At 44.1% G+C, this 25,064-nt stretch overlaps 1 protein-coding gene across 1 annotated transcript; it reads left to right on the top strand.

Moving 5' to 3' along the window:
• The first annotated feature begins 21,534 nt into the window (after nt 1-21,534).
• On the top strand, nt 21,535-22,359 carry LOC122890424 (circumsporozoite protein-like). Its single transcript, XM_044226025.1, has 2 exons — nt 21,535-21,711; nt 21,859-22,359. The coding sequence occupies exons 1-2, from the start codon at nt 21,535-21,537 to the stop codon at nt 22,357-22,359; spliced, it is 678 nt and encodes a 225-aa protein (XP_044081960.1).
• The last annotated feature ends 2,705 nt before the right edge of the window (nt 22,360-25,064 follow it).

Genomic DNA, 25,064 nt, shown 5'->3' with positions numbered 1-25,064 from the left:
AAAAAATTGAAGCAGAAGGAAAAGTTCCAGACTCTTTCTATGAAGCCAGCATTACCCTGATCCCCAAACCAAGCAAGGACCCTACCAAAATGGAGAATTTTAGACCAATATCACTGATGAATATGGATGCTAAGATTCTCAACAAGATCCTAGCCAACAGGATCCAAAAGGACATTAAAAAGATTATCCACCATGATCAGGTGGGATTCATCCCTGGGCTACAAGGATGGTTCAACATTCGCAAATCAATCAATGTGAAACAACAAATTAATATGAGAAGAGAGAAGAACCACATGGTCCTCTCAATTGATGCAGAAAAAGCATTTGACAAAATCCAGCATACGTTCCTGATTAAAACGCTTCAAAGTATAGGGATAGAGGGAACATTCCTGAACCTCATCAAATCTATCTATGAAAGACCCACAGCAAATATCATCCTCAATGGGAAAAAGTTTTGCAGCCTTCCCAGTGAGATCAGGAACAAGATAAGTATGCCCACTTTCACCCCTCTTGTTCAACATAGTATTAGAAGTCCTAGCAACAGCAATCAGACAACATAGAGAAATAAAAGGTATCCAAATTGGTAATGAAGAAGTCAAACTCTCTCTCTTAGCAGATGACATGTTTCTTTATATGGAAAACCCAAAAGACTCCACCCCCAAACTCCTAGAACTCATACAGCAATTCAGCAATGTGGCAGAATACAAAGTCAATGTGCAGAAATCAGTGGCTTTCTTATAAACGAATAATAAAAATACAGAAAGGGAAATTAGAGAATGGATTCCATTTACTATAGCACCAAGAACCACAAGATACCTGGGAATAAACCTAACTAAAGAGGTAAAGGATCTGTACTTGAGGAACTACAGAACACTCATGAAAGAAATTGAAGAACACACAAATCGGAAGAATAAATATTGTTAAAATGTCTATACTGCCTAGAGCAATCTATACTTTTAATGCCATTCCGATCAAAATTCCACCGGCATTCTTCAAAGAGCTGGAGCAAATAATCCTAAAATTTGTATGGAATCAGAAGAGACCCCGAATCACTAAGGAAATGTTGAAAAACAAAAATAAAGCTGGCGGCATCACCTTACCTGATTTCAAGCTTTATTACAAAGCTGTGATCACCAAGACAGCATGGTACTGGCATAAAAGCAGACACACAGACCAGTGGAACAGAGTAGAGAGCCCAGATATGGACCCTCAACTCTATGGTCAATTAATCTTTGACAAAACAGGAAAAAATATACAGTGGAAAAAAGTCTCTTCAATAAATGGTGCTGGGAAAACTGGACAGCTATATGTAGAAGAATGAAACTCGACCATTCTCTTACACCGTACACGAAGATAAACTCAAAATGGATAAAAGACCTCAATGTGAGACAGAATCCATCAGAATCTTAGAGGAGAACATAGGCAGTAATCTCTTTGATATCAGCCACAGCAACTTCTTTCAAGATACGTCTCCAAAGGCAAAGGAAACAAAAGCAAAAATAAACTTCTGGGACTTCATCAAAATCAAAAGCTTCTGCACAGCAAAGGAAACAGTCAAAAAAACAAAGAGGCAACCCACGGAATGGGAGAAGATATTTGCAAATGACAGTAAAGACAAAAGGTTGATATCCAGGATCTATAATGAACTCCTCTAACTCAACACACACGAAACAGACAAACACATCAACAAATGGGCAGAACATATGAACAGACACTTCTCCAATCAAGACATACAAATGGCTATCAGACACATGAAAAAATGCTCATCATCATTAGCCCTCAGGGAGATTCAAATTAAAGCCACATTGAGAAATCACCTTACACCTGTTAGATTGGCCAAAATTAACAAAACAGAAAACAACATGTGTTGGAGAGGATGTGGAGAAAGGGGAACCCTCTTCCACTGTTGGTGGGAATTCAAGTTGGTGCAGCCTCCTTGGAGAACAGTGTGGAGATTCCTCAAGAAATTAAAAATAGAGCTTCCCTATGATCCTGAAATTGCACTCCTGGGTATTTACCCCAAAGACACAGATGTCGTGAAAAGAAGGGCCATCTGTACACCAATGTTTATAGCACCAATGGCCACAGTTGCCAAACTATGGAAAGAACCAAGATGCCCTTCAATGGATAAATGGATAAGGAAGATGTGGTCCATATACACTATGGAGTATTATACCTCCATCCGAAAGGATGAATACCCAAATTTTGTAGCAACATGGACGGGACTGGAAGAGATTATGCTGAGTGAAATAAGTCAAGCAGAGAGAGTCAATTATCATATGGTTTCACTTATTTGTGGAGCATAACAAATAGCATGGAGGACAAGGGGGATTAGAGAGGAATAGGGAATTTGGGTAAATTGGAAGGGGAGGTGAACCATGAGAGACTATGGACTCTGAAAAACAATCTGAGGGATTTGAAGTGGCGGAAGGGTGGGATGTTGGGGTACCAGGTAGTGGGTATTATAGAGGGCACGGCTTGCATGGAGCACTGGGTGTGGTGAAAAAATAATGAATAATGTTTTTCTGAAAATAAAGAAATTGAAAAAAAAAATAAAGCAGAGACTCCAAAAAAAAAAATAAAACAAATTATATCAATAATCATAATAACCAAAAATGGTCTCTTTGAAAAGGCAAGGACTACAATATTTACAAAAAAGACACACAATTATATCTGCATGTAGAAATCCATGTCAAAAATCAAAAGCTTCTGCACAAGAAAGGAAACAGTCAACAAAACAAAGGCAACCCACAGAATGGGAGAAGATATTTGAAAATGACTATACAGACAAAAGGCTGATATCCAGGATCTATAAAGAACTTCTCAAACTCAATACACACAAAACAGATAATCATGTCAAAAAATGGGCAGAACACATGAAAAGACACTTCTCCAATGAAGACATACATATGGCTATCAGACACATGAAAAAATGTTCATCATCAGGGAGATTACAATTAAAACCACATTGAGATACTACCTTACACCAGTTACAATGGCCAAAATTAGCAAGTCAGGAAACAACGTGAGTTGGAGAGGATGTGGAGAAACTGGAACCCTCTTACACTGTTGGTGGGAATGCAAGTTGTTGCAGCCAATTTGGAGAACAGTGTGGAGATTCCTCAAGAAATTAAAAACAGAACTTCCCTGTGGCCCTGCAATTGCACTACTGAGTATTTACCTCAAAGATACAGATGTCGTGAAAAGAAGGGCCATCTCTATCGCAATGTTAAAAGCAGCAATGGCCATGGTCGCCAAACTGTGGAAAGAACCAAGATGCCCTACAACGGATGAATGGATGAGGAAGATGTGGTCCATACATACTATGGAGTATTATACCTCCTTCAGAAAGGACGAATACCCAACTTTTGTATCAACATGAAAGAGAAGAGATTATGCTGAGTGAAATAAGTCAAGCAGAGAGAGTCAATTATCATATGGTTTCACTTATTTGTGGAGCATAACAAGTAACATGGAGGACACGGGGAGATGGAGAGGAGAAGGGAGTTGAGGGAAATTGGAGGGGGAGATGAACTGTGAGAGACTATGGACTCTGAAAAACAATCTGAGGGTTTTGAAGGGGTGGGGTGGTGGGAGGTTGGGGGAGCCTGGTGGTGGGTATTATGGAGGGCAGGTATTGCATGGAGCACTGGGTGTGGTGCATAAACAATGAAATCTGTTACACTGAAAAGAAATTAAATAAAAACAAACAAAAATTTTAAGAGGGGCTATACAAAGAGTAAAATTAAAAACTAAAGAGAGGAAGTAAACGAATATTGGCAGTATATCTAAGTCATTTGCCAAGTGCTTTTTTTTAAAAGATTTTATTTATTTATTTATTTGATAGACAAGGATCACAAGTAGGCAGAGAGGGAGAGAGAGAGAGCGGGGGTAATCAGGCTCCCCGCCGAGCAGAAAGCCTGATGTGGGGACTCGATCCCAGGACCCTGACATCATGATCTGAGCTGAAGGCAGAGGCTCAACCCATTGAGCCACCCAGGCGCCCCCCAAGAGCTTTTATTTTAAGTTTTTTTTTTAAGATTTTATGCATTCATTTGACAGATAGAGTAAGCAGAGAGGCAGGCAGAGAGAGAGAGAGAAAGGGAGGGAAGCAGGTCCCCTGCTGAGCAGAGAGCCGGATGCAGAACTCGGTCCCAGGACCCTGAGATCATGACCTGAACAGAAGGCACCGGCTCAATTCCACTACAAAATGAAATACACATACTTCTTCAGTGACCACAGAAAAAAAAGAATCAAGAGGTTTCCCAAGAGTTTACAAGAGCTGGGTCTTACATCTAAAAGTGGCTTTTACCAAGTAAAACTAAGAGGTGGAAAGTCTTCAGGAAACACAGGGACATGAGAGAACATTCTGAGGAACACAAGTTTAACCCAAAGGTGCATGGTAAGAAGTGGCAAAGATGAGCTGGTAGGTAAGACAGAGCCAGAACATGAACAGGCCTCACAGGTCATTCAAGGAAAAAAGGCAATACCTCCTCAGGCAATCAGGCAGCCATCAGGCAGCAACCAAGAATTCTAGGCAGACAAGCTACATGAGCTCTATATTTCCTACAGAGATCACTGGACACCTGGCTGAGCAAAGCTACTCCAAGAGTCCAGGTGTAGGTCTGTACTGTAGAGATTTGCAAATAATGAAATTCACACAGAACTGAAAAATTAAAGAATGAGGACTTAAATTAACGTGGTAGTGACAGGAATACAGGAGGAATCAAAGAACAGAATTTGGCATCCGACTGCTACAGTGGGTATCTAATGATGCGTACAGACTGGTGGCTGTAGTGATGGTAATACCCTTTTCAGAAAAAACCTTATTAAAAACAATACAAACGTGAAGTTGGAAAAGATCTGAGTCAAGTGCAATAGTACAATATAAACCCAGCTGGAAATGTAAACTCTAAGGCTCATTTTGTTACCTGCCAAATGGAGCGAAGTATCACACCCTTAAAAGGATTAAATGAGACAATCCATGAAATAGGCTTAATATAGTGCCTATTTATTAAATGCAGGTTAAGTGGTGGCCCTTATCAGCATTCGTATTAGGGAGAGTGTAGGTTACAGATGAAGACTTGATAAAGTGTCCCACTCTTCTACCTGTTACCCAATGAAGCTCCTTCTCGGTCTGTTGTTCCGATTACTCCCTCAATAATGGCCATTCAATAAACACTAAGCATGAAAAAGTGCAAATGTACACCTGTTTTAACAAAACCAAAGGTTATCTTGGGGCATCACACAGTATTAACTATTTTAGTAATATACTTTAAAAAAAAAGAAAGAAAGAAAAAGAAAAAGCAAAGCACTGATTCTTTCTTTTAATTAAACAGCAAAGACTATGATGACCCGTAGGGCTGTAGTATATGATTCTCTAGGGAATACACCTTCCACACCAGGTATTTTGACAGAATTTAATAAATAAGAGTATTCTTATCTTAAAGATCTGTAAATAGGAGGATTACTGCACCTAGTCATCTGGTCAGTCTGTGATGAGTTTAAGTTCTTAGACTGGGAAAGACAAGGACAAATATATTTAAGTCCATAAATGAAGGATTATTAGTGAAGGATTTCAACATATAAAGCTTAATTATAACTTAAGTAAGGAAATTTCCACTGTACATATTTTTTAAAAGATTTTATTTATTTGAGAGAGAGAGAGAGAGAGCACGAGCAGGCAGGGTGGCAGGCAAAGGGAGAGGGAGAAGAAGGCTCTCCACCTAACAAGTAGCCCAATGAGGGACTTAATCCTAGCACCCTGGGATCATGACCTGAGCAAAAGGTATCCGCTTAACCGACTGACCCACCCGGCATCCCCAACTACACATACTCTTGCCAACAAGTTTTAACAGAGAAAACCTTCCTATTCAGAGATTTGGAAATGTATAAGTAGCTATTGACATATCCTGGGGGTGGAGGAGTGAGACATTACCAATAAATTATTTTCAAAAAACTTTAGACAAGTAATTTGGCATCAAGATATTTCATTATTGCATTAGAAACTGCCAAAACTGACATAAATCACAGCATAACTGGAGGAACCAAGAAATCAATCAGTTCCATGAATTTCAGTGAACTTCAATTAACTGCAACCCAGGGTTTAAAATCCCAAACTGCATATGTGTCTACACATACACAATATCCTTCAATGTGATATTTTTAAAGCTTTTATCCACAAAGTAATGGCAATAAACAGACACTGTGTATACTGATTTTAAAGACACCCTAAAGCACTGAGAAAAAAAATCTATGAAACATCATTACATCGAATTTCACTTAGTCTGGACAGCCACATTCCACAATCCTCACAAATGTTCAATAAAGAAAAAAAACACTCTAATTGCAGAATTTCACGCTGCTAAGATTCACCAAAATCAGAAATGAGTTCTTCATAAAGAATGCTGAGGTGTTCTTTGTACATTTACAGGCTCTGTAGACAATAAGAGAGGCCCTGGGGTTATCAGGAGTGGTCTATTATGTACTTATAAGTTGGGGAGGGAATAAGTTAGGGATGGTCTCAGTCTCTATGGAATTTTGGAAGCAAGTTTCTAGGACCTTGAGGGGCTAGCTATTGTTTTGGGGAAAAGGTTATTCATGACCAGTAATTAAACCTTTATGTGAGACCCTTTCGATGTCTACCAGTGGGCCATATGCTTGGGAATGTTTGTCAACACTATCTTGGAAGTTTAGATATAAAGTTTCCAAAGGAATTGTTAAAGTAGACTTATAGGATCCTGGTTGGGTGTAGGGGTCAGTCAGGCTAGGATTGCCTTTTGCCCTTAGCAAAGCCTTAAGGTGGGGGTAGTTGAGTCCCTAGAGGAGGGTCACTCTGCCTGTTTTAAGGGCTTGTCAATAGGAAAGAAAATTTAATAATTTCTTCTGCCTCTGTTTCCCACATCATTTCCCCCTGAACTATGTTGACCCTTAAATCTTTACGGTAGTTGAAGATGGAAGGTCTTATCTTCTGTAACTTCTTCCTGCTGAATAGGGGTGTAGAGTTGTCCCTACCTACTTGGGTCAACATTGATCAGTTGAGGAACGTGTAGGGAAGTTACAAAAGAGGGAGGCAGCTGAATCCAGGGCTGACAGTGAGGAAGTGTCTCTGTGCATGGTAAGTATCATCTGTCGTCATGAAGTCATTGCAGCAATGGAGGTCGGCACCAAGCAGAGAAACACTGAAAAAGGCAACACATTAAGATTATCAAGCTGTAAGGATGAGAACGCCAAAAAGGAGATATTTAACTGTTGTCCACAGTCCTCCTTTGAACCAGGACCTTAACCAATCACTGAGAAAGAGAGAGAGAGAGAGAGAGAGAGAGAGAATGAAACTGCAGAGCCTCAATCTGGGTATTCTTATCTTTTATTAGTCCTGTGACATTTCTGTGATATTCTGGGATGTACACACAACATTCTGCTTTGATAATTGCACATGTGTCACCGTATGCTGCTGTCAGGACATCTAAGGCCATCTTGTTTTGTAGGACTGCCTTGCGCATCTGTGAGACTTCGATAGTAAGTAAGGAGATGCTATTTAGTGAATCACTGAGTGCCTTTGCAGTATATTTATTAAGGACTTCTACATGCCAAATGAAATCCTCTAGTCCCACAGATGGAGCAAAAATGGATGTGAAGTGTTCATACCACTTAAAAACAGATCGTGTCCATCTTTGTTTAAACTGGAGATTAGCTGGAGTAGTGATGATTATAGTATCATGCCCATGAATCCAGGCAAATCCTAAGGTGCAGTGACCTATCCACCCTGGAGGAAGCCAGGGACATAGGTTAGTTCCACATATCCAGTGGGTTCCGTCTGGAGCTGTCCATCTAATGCCAGGTCACCTTACCCAATCAGTAGCAAACCTGTCAGTAGCCTGGAGTACTATTATTTCAGAACACATTTCTAATGATAGCCATCTCAGATGCCGTGTGCATTTTGCCCATGTATCATATGTACGATTTCTTTGGTCCTGGCCTAAAACTGCCTTTTGACTGAGCTGTCCAATGGTGGGTAGGAACCACAAATATGTATCCCAAATTTGATATATGCCATCCTTGGTATAGCGATGAGGAGGGTTTTGTAGCTTAGGCTTAGGCCCTAGTTGGTGGGTATTAATTTGTGGGCTTGTAAGGTCAGTTAGGACTTTAATAGTTTGAGAGTATGAAAAAGCTTGGTCATGGGGTCCTGGTGAACTCCATGTTTCAATGAGGATGGGCCAGGAAGAAACATCTGGATTAGTGATAGAGTTATCCTGGTACATACTGTCTCCATATATTATATCTGAAATATAATCCTGCAGAGAATGTCAATCTGTGCCCTGTAAAGGCAAAACACACCAGGGTAACCTGGATGTACTTGACCTAGGCAAAATTCCACATATCCAACAAACTGATTATGTAGTTCAGTATAATGCTGTGCCCACTGTAGAAAGGAACTGTCAGTTAAGATAGGTGAAAAAAAGATAAAGAGAATTACAAGCTTCATTTTGGCTTGAAGAGAAGTTTGAGGTCTTCTATGGGCTCACAGGAGTAAGAAGGCACATTCATTTGCTCACTGGGTCCCTGTGAAGGAGGTTAGGGTTTTACTTTAGATATACGCACCCAGGAAGAGTGTCTATCTAGCTTTCCCGCAGTGGGAGTATGACCCGATATGGACCTTTCCATTTTGGATGTAGGCTTTCTGTTGTATGTGACTTCCAATTTTTTTTTAAATAAACCATGTCTCTGAGATTTACATGGGGTGGGTTTTCAGCTATAATTAAATCAGGTTTGGGGAGTACATGATTAGTATCTTCATTGAGTATCTTATAAGTTAAACCAGCCTCTAGTGAGTATTTAATAAGGCATTAGAATCTTCATCTAATAACCGATCTATGGAAAGAGATATTTGATATACATATATATATATATATATAATAACTCATTACTACATAATAATAATTATAATAATCATTATTATATAATATTATTATGTAATAAGTCAAAAGGGCTGAGTCCTAGAGGTTGTTTTGGAGCAGTTCTCATCGTGAGAAGTCCTATTGGTAGGAGAGTAATTCAATTTTCCTGGGTTTATAGACTAAGCTTAGTAATATGACATTTTAAAGTATGATTAGTTTTTTCTACCTTTCCAGAAGATTGTGGGTGCCAGGCTGAATGCAGGAAATATTTCAATTTTTAAGGCTTTGGCAATTGCAAAATGCTAGTGGGCACTACGGCACACCTAGATTTTCTTACTCTTTTCATGAAAACTACTGTCATCAGTAAACCAACTATCATTTGTATTTTATACAGGGGCATCTTAAATCTGGCCAAATACAGTAAGCAAGATCAGTAACATCTGAAAAGTTATGCTCTATAGGGAAGTACAATGGTCAAGGTGATAGTTAAGTTATACAATTATTTGGGAATCAATTCGATTTTTCAGTTGTTTAACCAAGTGCCATGGGCTCTTGTTATAACCCCCCCAGAATAAAAATGCAAGAAGATCCTCTGAATGAGCTATTGTGCAACTTTTCTGAAGTTCACCTCAAATTGTTTAGCTTAGGTAAACAAACATTTAAATACAATCCAATCTAGAATGTAACCTTCATAAAGGTGTTATTAAAACATAATTTTTCTCTCTAAAATAACCCTCATTTCCAGAGATAGCCAAATCAGGACTCGTTTATTTGTAAAACAAGTCCAGTTTTAACAAATGTGGCCTAATTATTTACAAAAGCTCAGCAAGAACAGTGAGTGATCATATAGATCTTTTAGAATCTGCTTTACTGGAACTTCTTGTAAGGAATTTCTAGGTTGAACTTGTTATAGCCTCTCCAGGCCAGAAGCCAAGCCATGTACTTGCCATCAGACATGCCTGCAATACCTGTCGATTTGGGTGAATTCCTCTTCTTGAGGTCCCCAAGGGTATCCCGAGGTTCCAGCACCTGCCAGGAAGTGACATTCTTTACTCACCTCGTGAGGCTGCTGGGAACACTGTAAGCCAGGTATTGGGCCAACAGTTCCAAGGGGCTTTATGGCTCCAGGTTTCAAAATGGCAACCTTAGTTCCTTAAAGCTGTCTGGTCATATCTGAGTTGTTCTTTTTGTCTTTCTCAAATAGGGCATTCCAGTCAAAGCCTTGGCAAAATAACCCATGTTTCCCATGGTGTTCTATTACAAGGAGAACAGATTCTTATTGAACTTATTCAAATGACTGATTGCCATGGAGGAGAATACTTACTGAGACCTTTTGAGTTTTAGAGGGTTCAGATAGAGAGAAAAGGTGAATGTTTTATTTACAAATAAATATTTTTACATTGCTGTAAGTCATGGACCTCTTAAGAAAAAAGTTTCCTTAGCCTGGAAGAGCAAACCGTAGAGTACCAGCAATGGTTAAAAGGACAGCTCCAACAGAGGAGCAGAAGCCATGTTTTCCCACCAGGAAGGAGGGGTAAAGCAGTCCATGTCAGGCCAAAGAACAAAGGGAATTTCTCTGAAACAAAGGGAGTTTTGGCAGCTGCCTGGGAATATTCCTTAAAGTCTCCATCTCGAGTTAGACTAACCTCAGTTGGCTCCAGTTATAGCCATTAACACAGAAATGAGTAAAGGAGAAGCCCCGACCTCTATGAGGAGAAATAGAGAGATGGAAAGTCAGAGTCCCCTTTCCTAGGGGTGGCCTAGCAACCTGGGTTTACTAGAAGGCTTATTTACGTAATTATCACCCAATATGTCAGCAGGGAGTTGACTAGCTCACTCGTTCGGGCAAACACATTCAGGAAGAAACCTCACATGGGAGTCTTAAGAATGGCAGCGGTCCTTCCTGGTGACTTAGGTGGCTGTCCCGTGCCCAAGAAAGCCAATTTTATGTAAGAACAGGAATAAAGAGACGACATCAAGTTTCTGGGTCTTATTACCATTCCGGCCAGCGTACTAACTTCCAGCCAAAAATCTGATGATTTCTTCCCTGTGGATTAGTCACGGGCTAGAGGATTAAAGCCTGAGCAACTGACATGCAAGTGTTCCAATAAGACCATACTCCTTGAAAAGCCCTGAAGTGAGAAAAAGGAAGGAGCGAGAACGGACTCACCAACTTTGCACCAAAGCTCAGAGTCCAAATGTAAAGACTCACAGCCCCAGTTGGACGCCAAATGATGAACTTCTAGAACATAGGTGAGGTTTGGTGGGGTGAGGTATGGAGCTCAGTACCAAGAAAGGATTCTTGAGGCCTCTCTGGTGCAAAATGGTGATTTATTAAAGTATGGGGACAGGACCTGTGGGCAGGACGGGATGCTGCCCTGAGGTTCTCAGGAGTGGTCTATTATATACTTGTAAGGTGGGGAAGGGATTAGGGATGGTGTCAGTCTCTAAGGAATTTTGGAAGCAAGGCTTCTAGGACCTTGAGGGGCCAGCTATCTTTTGGGGGAAAGTTTATTCACTACTAGTAGTAAAACCTTTTTGTGAGACCCTTTACATGTCTATCAGTAGGCCATATGCTTGGGAATGATCGTCAACACTATCAGGGAGGTTTAGAGATAAAGTTTCCTAAGGAATTGTTAAAGTGCTCACAGGGTCCTGGTGAGGGGTAGGGGGGGTCTAAATTTCTTAAAAATGATTACAACAAAGGACACCTGGGTGGCTCAGTTAATTAAGCTTGAGCTCAGGTTGTCATCTCAGAGTCCTGGGATCAAATTCCACATCCAGCTCTTTGCTTACCAGGAAGACAGCTTCTCATTTCTTCCTGGTCTTCCTGCTCTGCCTGCCCCTCCCCCTGGATTGTGCATGTGCCCACAGGGGCTCTCTGGCTTGAGAGCACATCTGCTCGAGCTCTTGTTCTCTCTCTTGCTCTCTGACAAAAAATAAATAGAATCTTTAAAAATAATCATTTGCCTGCTTTTTACTTTCTCAATGTGGTTAATGAAGCTTGAAATTTCATGTGGCCTGCAATTTATATACTTACATTGGACAACACTGTGGAGCCAGAACATCAAACAGGACATTTGTCATACCAAGAGCAAAAAAACAGCTTTAAATTTACATACACAACACGTTTTAGAGGATAAATACACTCTCCAATCTCAGCTAAGAGCTATTTAAATGCTAACTTGGTGTAACCAATATAAACAAAACTTTCCAATCTCAATGTAACTGTTATTTAAATTTCAACAATCCAGAATTAGATTTTTGGAACTTATTATGAATACAGTTTTTCAAACGACAAAAGTGATACCAGCTCATCTAAACTATCGACGTTATAGAGAAGCATACACACACTCACAAAAGAATCCAAAAGAATCCACCATGCTACTGCTCAGAATATTTTGATCACTCATTACTTCCAGGTAAATGTATTAAGTGATATGAAATATTAAGGTGGGATTATATGTTTTATCACTCTGAAACTTGTTTTATTCTAATACTGTGAACACTTCCTTTTATTAGATATTCTTTCTAAAACTTCACATTTTACTTTGAAATAATTACAGATTCACAGGGTGTTGCAAAAACAGTATGAAGTCCCATATAATTTCCACCCCATTTCCCAGACAGGGTTGCATCCTCTGGATTACAGAACATCAAAACCAGGAAACTGACATTGGGATGCATGTGTACCATTTTAGGTCACCTACTCACAAGTGTCGATTCAGGTAACAACCACCACAATCAAGATCAGATTTCATCAACACAAAAACATTCCCTCTCAGTACCCCTTTCCAGTCACAACCACCCACCCCACCCCCAACCTCATCAGCCCTAACCCTTTGGTGACTGCTAATCTAACTTTGTGATAACAAAAACGTGATTGGCTGCCTACAGTGAGTGACCTGTACAGATTGGCTTTTTCCACTCAGCATCATGCCCTTGAAATCCACACTAGTTGCTGCATGCATCCAGAGTTTGTTCCTTCTTAACTGCTGAGAAGTATTCCATCTGGTATGGATGTGCCACTCAAGTACTGAAGGACATTTGGGTTATTTCCAGTTTTTACCATATGAAAAGTAAAGCTGACAGTATTAAGACCTGCAACATATTTGTAACTATTACACAGTTTAGTATCAATTCCCTGACCTCTATGTAGACTGTTTTGTTTGTTTGTTATTAACTTGCAGCAAGAATTACTATCAAACTCCATTTTTTGGGCCACAGACCCTTGTGGTCTTAGCAAAAGACCTGCCCCTCATGAAGCATACTACCAACATTTAATGAGTGCATTGGCCAGGCAGCTATTTTTTTGTTGTAATAATGATGTAACAAATGAATTTACACAGAAAATGTATATGCAGAGAACACTAATTCCTAGTGCAAATGCTGGGTCACAAGCTAAAAGTATTTTTAAAGGAATTGCTACCAACTGGCCTTCAGAAAATCAAAGCAGCTTATCTTAGCCACCAAGGCTGTTACAATGTCCACTTCTTACAAGATGCACTAAGTTTTTTGTAGTCTTTAAAATCTGACTTGCCAAAAAAATGTTGTTTTGTATTGAAGTAATAGAAGTTATATATTTCTCATGTTTCTGGACTTGATTTGTCATTCTTTAACTATATATTCATGTTCTTTGGCCAACATTCTATTGAAAGGTTAGTTCATTAACCTATCAAACTTGGCTCTAACATGCGTTACAAAGAAATAGCCTTTAAAACTACATGTATCTGAAATCCGACACACATATTAATAGCCCAAGACAATATCTGACTTTTCAATGTGGACGATAAAAATTTAGTGGATATGGTTCCCCAATTGATAAGTGCTCTTGTACTACACACAATATCTTTATTAAGAAATTGCATCTAATTCCAGCTCTAAGTGAAAAAAATGAATGTAGGGATGCCTTGGTGGCTCAGGCACTTAAGCAACTGAATTCAGCTCCTGTCATGATCCCAGAGTCCTGGGATCGAATCCCGCATGAGGCTTCCCGCTTAGCAGGGAGCCTGCTTCTGCCTCTGCCTGCTGCTCTCCCTGCTTGTGCTTCCTCATTCTCCCCCACCTCCCCCGACATATGAAATCATTTTAATTAATTAATTAATTAATTAATTAAAACGTGAATGGATATCACTTCTCTTAAATTCCCTGTGAAATACCAAAACATCAATTTTCTGTAACATCAAAACTATCTCCAGTTTCATTAAGAAACATGGCTGGCCTCTTTTTCGCATTTAAGGTCATCTAACCAATAGTTCCCAATAGCGCTCTTCAGACCAGCACTACCAGCACTAACATCACCTAGTAACTTCTAAGAAATAAATGCAAATTCACAGGCCCCACCCAGACCTACTTCATAAAAAAAACCCGGAAGGTGGTGGGTAGAGCCAGAAATCAAGCAACGTGTTTCAACAAGCATTCCAGTGGATTCTGATACATAGGAAAGTTGGAGCACCACAACATTCAACAAATTTAGTAGAAAGACATTAAATCCGGATTGCCTTCCATACTTTTTCTTTTCATGAAAGACTTTGGCAAAGTTAATCACGCCACAGATACTAAGAATCCAGAGACATATTTTCATTCTCCCCCAAAGCAAAACAAAACAAAAAGAAAACTGGAAACTGGAGGTTAGCTTTATTTCCTACAAAAAGGAATCCCTAAAACTATGAATTGATCACAAGAAATTTCCTTAGAGAAGAAAAACCCAAAATGAACCACAGAGAACCAACAGGTCAGAACTGATATCTTTCAAACCGGAGACTCAATTAGTTTTGTATCATACACTGCCTGATACCCCCATTCCTATACGGAACTACAACCTATAGCACTTTCAATATTCAATAAACTAGCATATTAAACAGCACCTAGAAAACTATAATTATGCAAATATTTGTGGTCCAAGGAATAAACAAATAAATTGGTCAAATAAAAGTAATTCTGCATAGGCAGAATAAAAGTGACCTTTATGTTGTTTTGTCCCCAGTTTCTTCTAAGCATGTATTACCACCTTCACAACCAAAAGAAAGGAGAATCAGGAATATATGGAATGATACAGGAAAATACCCTACAAATACATCAGTTATTTTTTAAATTTTACCAATGCGCTGATAATCTCTCTCCTTCATGGGATCAAAATTCAAAAGAGGCTTTGGTAGTACCAGATAAACCGAGTTCCAACCTTCATGGTTATTAACGTTTGAAACTCAAAGTGAACTCATGGCTATTAACCCAGTTACAAGCAGGTGTTATTATGGTAGCTACCTCCTATCCACCTAGGTAAGTGCCCCATTCCCCTCCAAGTAAGACCTTCTGAGTAGGGAGCCCAATGTGGGGCTCAATCCCAGGACCTCAGGATTCTGACCTGAGCCAAAGGCAGATGCTTAACCAACTGAGCCACCCAGGCACCCCAAGACCACAGAACGGTTTTTTTTTTGTTTGTTTGTTTGTTTTTAAGATTTTATTTATTTATCTGACACAGAGAGATTACAAGTAGGCAGAGAGGCAGGCAGAGACAGAGGAAGAAGCAGGCTCCCCGCTGACCAGAGAGCCCGATGTGGGGCTCGATCCCAGGACCCTAGGATCATGACCTGAGCCAAAGGCAGAGGCTTAAGCCACTGAGCCACACAGGTGCCCCAGAAAGGTTTGGTTTTGACTGAAGTTTGTTTTAAGCTGAATTTTTATTTCTTGAAACCTGGAATATTCTGCCAGACTTATGATATTCGACAACTTTTACTTCTAGAAAAGAATGAACAGTGTATAAACCTTCTATCGTACATAGGAAATCTCATCTCTTCTCAGAAAGCAGTCATCAGGTTTATTTTCTCCCTGACTAACCACCAAGTACTCGACAGATTTGAAGATCCAGTACAGGCTGATGATACTGGCATTCTACATCCCCTTTAATTACCTGTTCGCCGCAAAAGCAACTTCATCTTTAAATGTATTGCGAATGCTTTTAATATGAAGTTTTAAGTAAGATTTTTTTTTAACATATCCCTTCTAGCAGTTTCTTCTCTCAACCAAAGGATCATTTAAATAGTTTTTCTAAACTGAGAAAGGGAGGGAAAGGAGAGCATGATCTAATCCTGTTGAAAAATTAAAATTTCCCTTGTTTACCTTATGATTTCCACTATTCCTGATTTCTGACTAACACTGCAGTTTTCTTGCAGTGTCTTTACTGACAATTCTTCTTTGACACAACAGTCAATCACTGCATAGAACTGAAATTAAAGCTCAATACGTGGAGTGAATGGTCAAGACTTCCATTTAACAGAATTAATTCACAGTCCTCAACAGAATATACTCTGTGTACAACTTCCAACTTATAGGTATATGAGCACAAGAGAACTTACACGATGGACAGCATAACCCCTCCATCGATACCCAACATGTTCTGTTCCCATTCTTAAACTGCCTTTAGATACCAGGTCACATGCACACTCATCTAGTTCCTCAAAACATATTTTGTGCATGACGGATCTGCACTTACTCAGCAGACTTTTAAGACTTTTTGGCCACGAAAATAACCAAATGGACACCCAAAAAGGATTAGGAATCATCAGAGTTGTTGCTCAGGTCAATGTGCTCATGCTCTGAAGATCCACACCGCTCCAGGAAGTACTTTCAAGGCACTGCCTACAGCATCCAAGACTCAAATTCTGGGTTTAATTTCCAGACCCTGGTGAGAAAAACAAAATGAGAAAAACAGGTATATTACTTTTAAGGACACACTTCATAAAGACAACTTTCCCCTATCCTAGTAACATTACAGACACAGGATTCAAGCCCTAGTATGAAAGCTTATTTATTACATAAAACTTTCAAATGGATGGAACAGTTTTAGCAGATTCCAACTAAAACTCGTCTTCATCTATTCTATACACATTTCCTGAAGCCCTGTCACTGCCAGGCACTGTACTACACAGTTTAGAGAAATAAAGATGTGAAGAGAGAGGTCCTGCCCTCAGGGGGCACCTGTGTGGCTCAAATCAGTTAAGGGTCAGATGCTCAGGATCTCAGGGTCATCAGATGGAGCCTCTTTTGGGGCTCAGAGTCTGCATGAAGACTGCTTAAAACTTTCTCTCTCTCTGTCCCCACCCTCCCTCCCTCTCTCAAAATCATTAGGTTGTTCTGTTTTGTTTCGTTTTGTTTTTAAAAGGTCCTACCCTCAAAAATGGTAAAATGTAATAGGTGATCCAATAAAACTTCTGTTCAAGTGTTAAATGAATTGTACATGATTTGGAGGGTGAGGTAAGCCAATAAAAAATACAATTCGAGTGTTGCAAAGATGAGCTACACCTCACTGGAGTGATGAAAAGGCTTCCTGAGACATCTAGGAGTCCAAATGGTAGTGAGGCAGGACAAAGAAGCAAGGGAAAGCATTTAAGAGAAAATCTAGAGGAAGAGAAGGTGTGAAGGTATGGAAATGAGGCCCCATGGTCCCAGCCCAAGACACAAGCAGTTGGAAGGAAACACAGACCCTTATATGTGGAGGGCACATGGGGATTGGTGGCAGTCTGCTTGCAGAAATCCTAAAGGAACACCAAAGAACTGAATCAGGAGCCCCTCGTGATGCTTGGCATTTGGACTTTATTTCAAAGGCAATGAGAGGGGCACCTGGGTGGATCAGTGGCTTAAAACCTCTGCCTTCGGCTCAGGGCATGATCCCAGGGTCCTGGGATCCAGCCCCACATCTGGTTCTCTGCTTGTCGGGGAGCCTGCTTCCTCCTCTATCTCTCTCTGCCTGCCTCTCTGTCTACTTGTGATCTCTGTCAATTAAATAAGTAAAATATTTAAAAAAGGGAATAAAAGGCAATGAAAACTGCCACGTAACTTAATTTGACCAAGCAGAGAGAGTTGGATTTGCTTGCCTCGGACCTGGACCCATAAGGCTGGTGATGGTTATTATACAGTAAATGGTAGTTACCAGCCTGTGGTGCGAAGTGGGAAGGTGTGGATGACCTCTGAAGTGAAGGAAGAGCTGAAAAAGGATGGAGGAGGGAACAAACAACTAACTAGTATCGGCCTGCCCAAAAAACAACCTCCAAGAATCATAAATCCCAGATTCAGTAAGGCCTTTCCCAGTGTACCCACAGAGACTAACTATCTCTCCCATGGACTCATTTATTCCATGGGTGTGCCTCCTACCACTGAAGACCGTTTTGTCTCACCTTTTCAACATCCGTTCGGTTCCCTGAAAGCAGGCATTTTCTATCCACTTCACCAGTGATTTGAAAGAGCAATGACTGATAGAACTCTACAACTGAGAAGGCAAAAGCTTTCTCCGTTTATGGGATGTAGAAAAGTTCCACACACCAGGCTTGATCCTTACACTACAGCTGAGAGAAGACACCTATGTTCAAGGATGCAGGTAATTAAAAGGCACCAAGGAGCTATCCTATTTCTAGGATGTCTAAGGGTCTACACGCAGAGTGGAGCTCTAAAATAGTGTGAGGATGAAACAGCAGCACTGGTAAACTCACAACCATGCACACAAACACGGATGACCCTCCGTAAGGCAGGCCCAGGAGTGCATCCAACTGGATGACTCCACGTACACCAAATCCAGGAACATGCACAACAGCTCCCCAGCAACGGAAGTCAAGAACCGTGGCAGAAGTGACCCTCAAAAAGGTTGTCACAGTCTCTGGGGTCCTGGGTGTAAAGTCACATGGTGTGTTCCCCTTGTGAAGGTTCCTCAAGCTTTTGGCTTATGATCTGTGCACTTCTATGTATATATGCTGCGGTTCAAAAAGTTTACTTAAAGGGGTGCCTGGGTGACTCTGTGGGTTAAGCATCCAACTCCTGATTCTGGCTCAGGTCATGATCTCAGGGTCCTGGGATGGAGCCCTCAGTCTGGCTCCTGGCTCAGTGCAGAGTGTACCTGACATTCTCTCTATGTCCCTCTGCCCTCCCCTGCCCCCACAGAGACTCTCTCAAGGAAACAAGTATCTTTAAGAGAATAAATAAGCCTTAAAAACAAACAAACAAACAAACACAAAACTCCCTTCCCTTAAAAAGAAGAAGGGAACTTCCCCATGGGGAGGAAGACAACAGAACCAAAAAGGCCCAGGTGACAGAGCCAAAGAGAGACTGAGAGCCAAAAGAATACAGCATGTTTCAGTTCAGACTGCAAAGGAGACATCCAGGGATACACTATTACCTGAAGTTCTAACGAATTGAGTTAGTGCTGACCACTTCCTCACCCAGCTGCCATTTACCAAAATAGTTTTGTTTTTGTTTTTGGTTTTGTTTTTTTATTGTAGGGGAGACATAAATATAGAGAGAGAAAGCACACAAGCAGGCAGAGAGGCAGGCAGAGGTGGAGAGAGAGGCAGGCTCCCCGCCGAGCCAGTAGCCCGATGTGGCACTCCAACCCAGGACCCCAGGATCATGACCTGAGCCGAAAGCAGTGCCTTAACCCATTGAGCCACCCAGGTATCCCTACCAAAATTGTTTTTATTCATCTTGGAATTTCTTCAGCATTGACTGAAGCACAGGATGAACCTACGTCACTCAAACCTCCCATCCCAGCAACTAACAGCATACACTGACAAGTTAGCTGGCCTGGCCTTAGAAAATGGCAGGCAACTAAGGTAAAGCAGACTAGCCTCTTCACAAAGGTCTCAACTTCACATTATCCCCAACCCAATGAGCTAAACGGAAAGCCTACAGTAATAACCTACAGAAGTAACCACCCCTTGCTCCAAAAGAAAGGAGATTGTTTGCTGCCCAAAAAGACTAATGTGTACCTTAACACTGTCTAGAAAGACACCCATCACCACTGCAGAAGATCATCAGAAAACAAACAAACACAAACTGACAATTCAGCTTTGCAAAAAATTACACTTTCTTTATCCAACCTCAACGTTTATCTTCAAACACAAGAAAGGAACAGACGTTTGCCAGTCAAGACAGAAAAAGCACAACAACCAGCATAACGGTACCTCCACCACCAAATCGCTCAGGAGAAGAAAACGTAATTCAGGACAGGCAAATTAAAACCATTCTACACATGGTCAAAAGAAAACGTCTAAACTCCTCCAATCCACAGAAAAATCCCTGCATCCTCTCTTTTTGAGCCCATCCATACCAATAACCCAATGGATACAAGTGGCAACCTAATCCAGCCCGTTAGAAATGAGACAAAATCTTGGACAAATGTCCTCCCACAAGTCATGCGGTGAAGAGGACCCCTTTGCACCCAACACGAAATACACACAACCAAAACCACACATCAACCACCTGCAAATACAAAAAAGCCATCCTCAAAAAGATGGAAAGAGGACCTCAAGGCTAGCCCTCCACCCTCTCCCAAACCTTAAGCGACACAAGCTCTTCCACCAAAGCTAACCCAGATCTTCAAGTACCTGGTGGAAGTGCCTTCACTCACATGGCAGAAGCTGCCTATGAAGGCTTCAGCGCAGCTTCTGAAAGTGCAGATGCTCAAACCCCAAAAGCCTTTCTCTACAGCAGGTTCTCTGGTCATTCTGGCCTTCTGAGGTGTGAGGAGTGGGGGAAAGGGGAGGGAAGAGACAGGGATCCAGTTAAAAAGGAGGTGAAACAGCAAAACACAGGCACTGGTGAGCTCTCCCAACTTCCCAGGCATCCAGTGTTGCAAACTTGGCTCGGAGACCAACCACCCACCCTTTCCAGGGACCCAAACAGGGACGGGGAGTGCACGGGGTGCCCCCAAGGGCACCCCACAACCTTAGGGCCCAGACCCTGCTACCTCTAACAGGCGGCAGAGATGGCAGCGGCCCAAATGAGGCCTCGGGGGGCGCCGGGAGCAGGCGGACTTGTGGACTGCAGTGTGGAGCTGTCGGGGGCGGGGGGGTGGTGAAGCAGAGGAGATGCTGGCTGGATCTGGTCTGGGCGCGCAGAGGCAGCCAGAGGCCAGTGGTGGGGAGTGGGACGGCTCCCTCCATCCCTCCTCACCAGGGTAAATCTCCCTTTCCCTGGGAGGAATGGCCACGGCAGTGGCAGCGGCGGACGATCGCTGAGGAGCCGGCGCCAGGGCTGCTGCACCAGAGCAGCCAGGCCTGAGCGGGAGCGACCCGGCCCGCTGCCGCCGCAGCCTCCCCCAGCCCCGAGAATCTACATTTTAGCATCGCGCGCCTCTCGGCCCTGGGGAGCTACGGAGACTTGTCGTCGCCAGCCTCTTCTCGCCACCAACCCTCCCTCCCCTTCCACCCTCTCAGCTCAGAGCAGGTACCTGGTAGGGCTCTCCTTATCGCGCAAGGACAAGGGTTGGCTGTACCCCCGCCCGCCCACCCCACAGCCCAAAGTGGCGCCACTGGAAGGAGAAATGCCCTCCAGGAATTCCTCCCAAATCTGGCCGCCTCCCTTCTGGGCGCCAGTCCTCAGCCCTACCTCTGCCCTTCCTCAGTTGCTGGCCCTCGCAGGAGCTGCCGCTGCCGCCGTTTGCGCAGCCCCCACCGCCATCTGCGTTGCTGCCATCTGCGCCAGAGCCGCCGCTTGAGTAGCCAACACCACTTGTGCAGCCCACGCAGTCTGCGCCAACGCCGCTGTCTGCTCCACTGCTGCTACCGCCGCCGACGCCGCCGCTGCCGCTCCTGGAGCCGTGGACGCTCAAGCGGTTGCCGCTTGCGCAGCCCAGCTGTCTGCGCCAATGCCGCTTGCACCGCCCACACCGGCCGTCTGTGCCGCCACCGCTTCCGCAGCCAACACCGCCTGCGCCGCCGCCGACAATGCCGCCGCCACCAAAGCCACCGCCATCTACGCCGCCACCGCCTGCGCCGCCGACGCCGCTGTCTGCACCGCCGCCGACTCTGCTGCCGCCGCTACCGTCTGCACCGCCACCGCCGCCACTTGAATCCCGACGCCGCCTGTGCAGCCCAGGCCGCTTGCGCCGCCAACGGTCCCCGCTTGTCTGGGGACGCCGCCACCTGCGCTGCTGCCTCTTCTCCGGCCAACACCCTCTGCACGGCCTCAGACGCCGCTTAAGCCGCCCGCAGATGCCCCCGCTTCGCCATCGCCACTACGGAGGCTGATGGCGCTGGCGGGGCAGACAGCGGCGGCAGCGGAAGCGGCTGCGTCAGAGGCGCAAGCGGCCCTGCGGCCTAAGCAGTGGCCGCAGACAGCGGCGTTGAGGGCGCCAAGCGGCGTTGGGACAGATGCCTTCAGCTGCACAAGCTGCTTTGGCTCGGAAGGCGTCTGGGGCTCAAGCGGTGGCGGCAGCGGCATAAGCGGCGGCGACGGCGGGGATAGCAGTGGCAGCGGCTTCAGCGGCGGCACAAGCGGCGTCGGTGACGGCGCAGAGGACGGCAGCGGCGGAACCAGCGACGGTGCCGAGGACTGCGTCAACGGTGTGAGCGGCCTCGGCGCAGACAACGGCGGCGGTGCAGACAGCGGTGGCTTCAGCGGCGTCGGCAGCAGCGACGGTGCAGACATCGGCTTCAGCCTCGCAGGCGGCGGTGCAGATGGAGGTCACTAAGACGGAACAAGCGGCATCGGCGGCGGCGCAGGCAGTGTTGGCTGCGGAAGGGGCGGCGGTGCAAGCGGCATTGGCACAGACAGCTGTACTGCACAAGCGGCAACCCCTTGGGCGTTCAGGACTCCAGCGGCGGGGGCGGCGTTGCGGCGGTAGCAGCGGTGGAGCAAACAGCGGCGTCTGCACAGACTGCGTTGGCTGCAGAAGCGGTGTTGGCAACTCAAGGGGCGGCTCTGGCGAAGATGGCAGCAAAGCAGATGGTGGCGGCGGAGCGGCGGCGGGGGCTGCGCAAGCGGCAGCAGCAGGAGCCCGAGGGCCGGGACTGAGGAAGGGCAGAGGTAGGGCTGAGGATTGTCGCCCAGAAGAGAGGGGGGCCGGTTTGTGAGGACTTCGTGGACGCCATTTTCCATCCAGTGGCGCCACTTTGGCCTTTGGGATGGGGTCGTGCGGGGGTAGCGCCCCCCCTTGTCCTTGTGCGATAAGGAGAGCCCGACCAGGTACCTGCTCTTAGCTGAGAGGGTGGAAGGGGAGGGAGGGCTGGGGGCTACAGGGGGCTGGCGACGACAAGTTTCCGTGGCTACCCAGGGCGGAGGGAGGCCCACGCTGCTAAAATGGAGATCCTGGGGCTGGGGGAGGCTGCGGCAGCAGGGGGCGCCGTCGCTCCCGCTGGAGGCTGGCGGCTCTGAGTGCAGCAGCCCTGGCAGCTTCTCCTCAGCGGCCCTCCGCGCTGCCACCGCCATTACCATTCCTCCCAGGCAAAGGGAGTTTTACCCAGGTAGGGAGAAAGGGAGGAAGCCAGCCTGGGAGGGGAGAGGGAAGGAGCTGTCCCATTTCCAGCCACAGGCCTCTGGCTGCGTCTACATGCTCCCTCCAGAACCCGCCAGCGTCTCCCCTGCCGGCCCCCTCCCCAGCCCCACACTACAGTCCACAAGTTGGCTGCTCCCCATGACCGCCTTGGCCTCTCTCAGGCCGCTGCCATCTCCACTGCCTGTGGGAGGCAGCTTGGTCTGGGCCCAGAGTTTGTGGGGTGCCCATGGGGGCGCCCCGTGCACTCCCCGGTCCCTATTTTGGTCCCTGGAAAGGGTGGTTGAGGGTGGTTGGTCTCCAGCCATGTTTGCAGCACTGGATGCCTGGGAAATTGCGAGGGCTCCCCAGTGCCTGTGAATTGCTGTTTCTCCTCCTTTTTAACAGGATCCCTGTCTCTTCCCTCCCCTTTCCCCCACTCCTCCCTCCTCAGAAGGCCAGAAAGACCAGGGAACCTGCTGCAGAGAAAGGCTTTTGGGGTTAGAGCATCTGTATCTTCAGAAGCTGCACTGAAGCCTTCATAGGCCGCACCTGGGATGTGAGGGAAGGCACCTCCACCAGGTACTTGAAGATCTGGGTTAGCTTTGGTGGGAGGAATTTTGTTGCTTAAGGTATGGGAGAGAGTGTAGGGCTATCCTTGAGGTCCTCTTCCCAAATTGTTGAGGATGGCTTTTTTGCATTTCCGGGTGGTTGATGTGTGGTTTTGGTTGTGCATATTTCGTGTTGGGTGCAAAGCAGACACATCTCCAATGCAGACATATAAATGGCCATTAGACTCATGAAAAAATGTTCATCATCACTAGCCCTCAGGGAGATTCAAATTAAAACCACATTGAGATATCACCTTATACCAGTTAGAATGGCCAGAATTAGCAAGACATGAAACAACATGTGTTGGAGGGGATGTGGAGAAAGGGGAACCCTCTTCCACTGTTGGTGGGAATGCAAGTTGGTGCAACCTCTTTGGAGAACAGTGTGGAGATTCCTCAAGAAAATAAAAATAAAACTTCCCTGTGACCCGGCCATTGGGCTCCTGGGTATTTACCCCAAAGGTACAGATGTAGTGAAAAGAAGGGCCATCTGTACCCCAGTGTTTATAGCAGCAATGGCCACGGTCGCCAAAGTGTGGAAAGAACCAAGATGCCCTTCAAAGGACGAATGGATAAGGAAGATGTGGTCCATATACACTATGGAGTATTATGCCTCCATCAGAAAGGACTAAGGCCCAACTTTTGTAGCAACATGGAAGGGACTGGAAGAGATTATGCTGAGTGAAATAAGTCAAGCAGAGAGAGTCAATTATCACATGGTTTCACATATTTGTGGAGCATAACAAATAGCATGCAGGAGGACATGGGAGGATAGACAGGAGAAGGGAGTTGGGGGAAATTGGAAGGGGAGTTGAACCATGAGAGCCAAGGGACTTGGAAAAACAATCTAAGGGGTTTGAAGGGGCAGGGGGGTAGGTAGGGGGAACCAGTTGGTGGGTTTTAGAGAGTGCAGGGATTGCATGGAGTACTGGTGTGGTGCAAAAATAATGAATATTGTTATGCTGAAAATAAATAAGAAATAAATTTAAAAAAACAGTATTCCATTGTGTATACATGTGTATATATATATATATATATATATGTATATATATGTATATATATACATATATATATATATATACACATGTATACACAATGGAATACTGTATATATATATACACATGTATATATATGTATATATATATATACATATATGTGTTTATGTATGTATATACTTGTGTATACATGTAGCTTTCCAGTTTGAGGCATTGTGAATAGAGCTAAGGACCTCTGTGTAATAAGTTTGCATAGTTTCATATGGAAAAAAACAAAAGAAGAAAAGGTTGAGTTTCAGATATTCAATTTAAGAGTGTG

The sequence above is a fragment of the Neovison vison genome, chromosome 11 (assembly GCF_020171115.1).
Source record: "Neovison vison isolate M4711 chromosome 11, ASM_NN_V1, whole genome shotgun sequence".
NCBI lineage: Eukaryota > Metazoa > Chordata > Mammalia > Carnivora > Mustelidae > Neogale > Neogale vison.
This window is presented reverse-complemented; position numbering and strand designations above follow the sequence as displayed.

Excerpts from the sequence above, each read along its gene's own strand:
- LOC122890424 (XM_044226025.1), top strand. The coding sequence starts at position 21,535 with ATGCCGCTTGCACCGCCCACACCGGCCGTCTGTGCCGCCACCGCTTCC. Across the intron at positions 21,712-21,858 it reads ACTCTGCTGCCGCCGCTACC|ACGCCGCTTAAGCCGCCCGC; the intron begins GTCTGCACCGCC and ends GCACGGCCTCAG.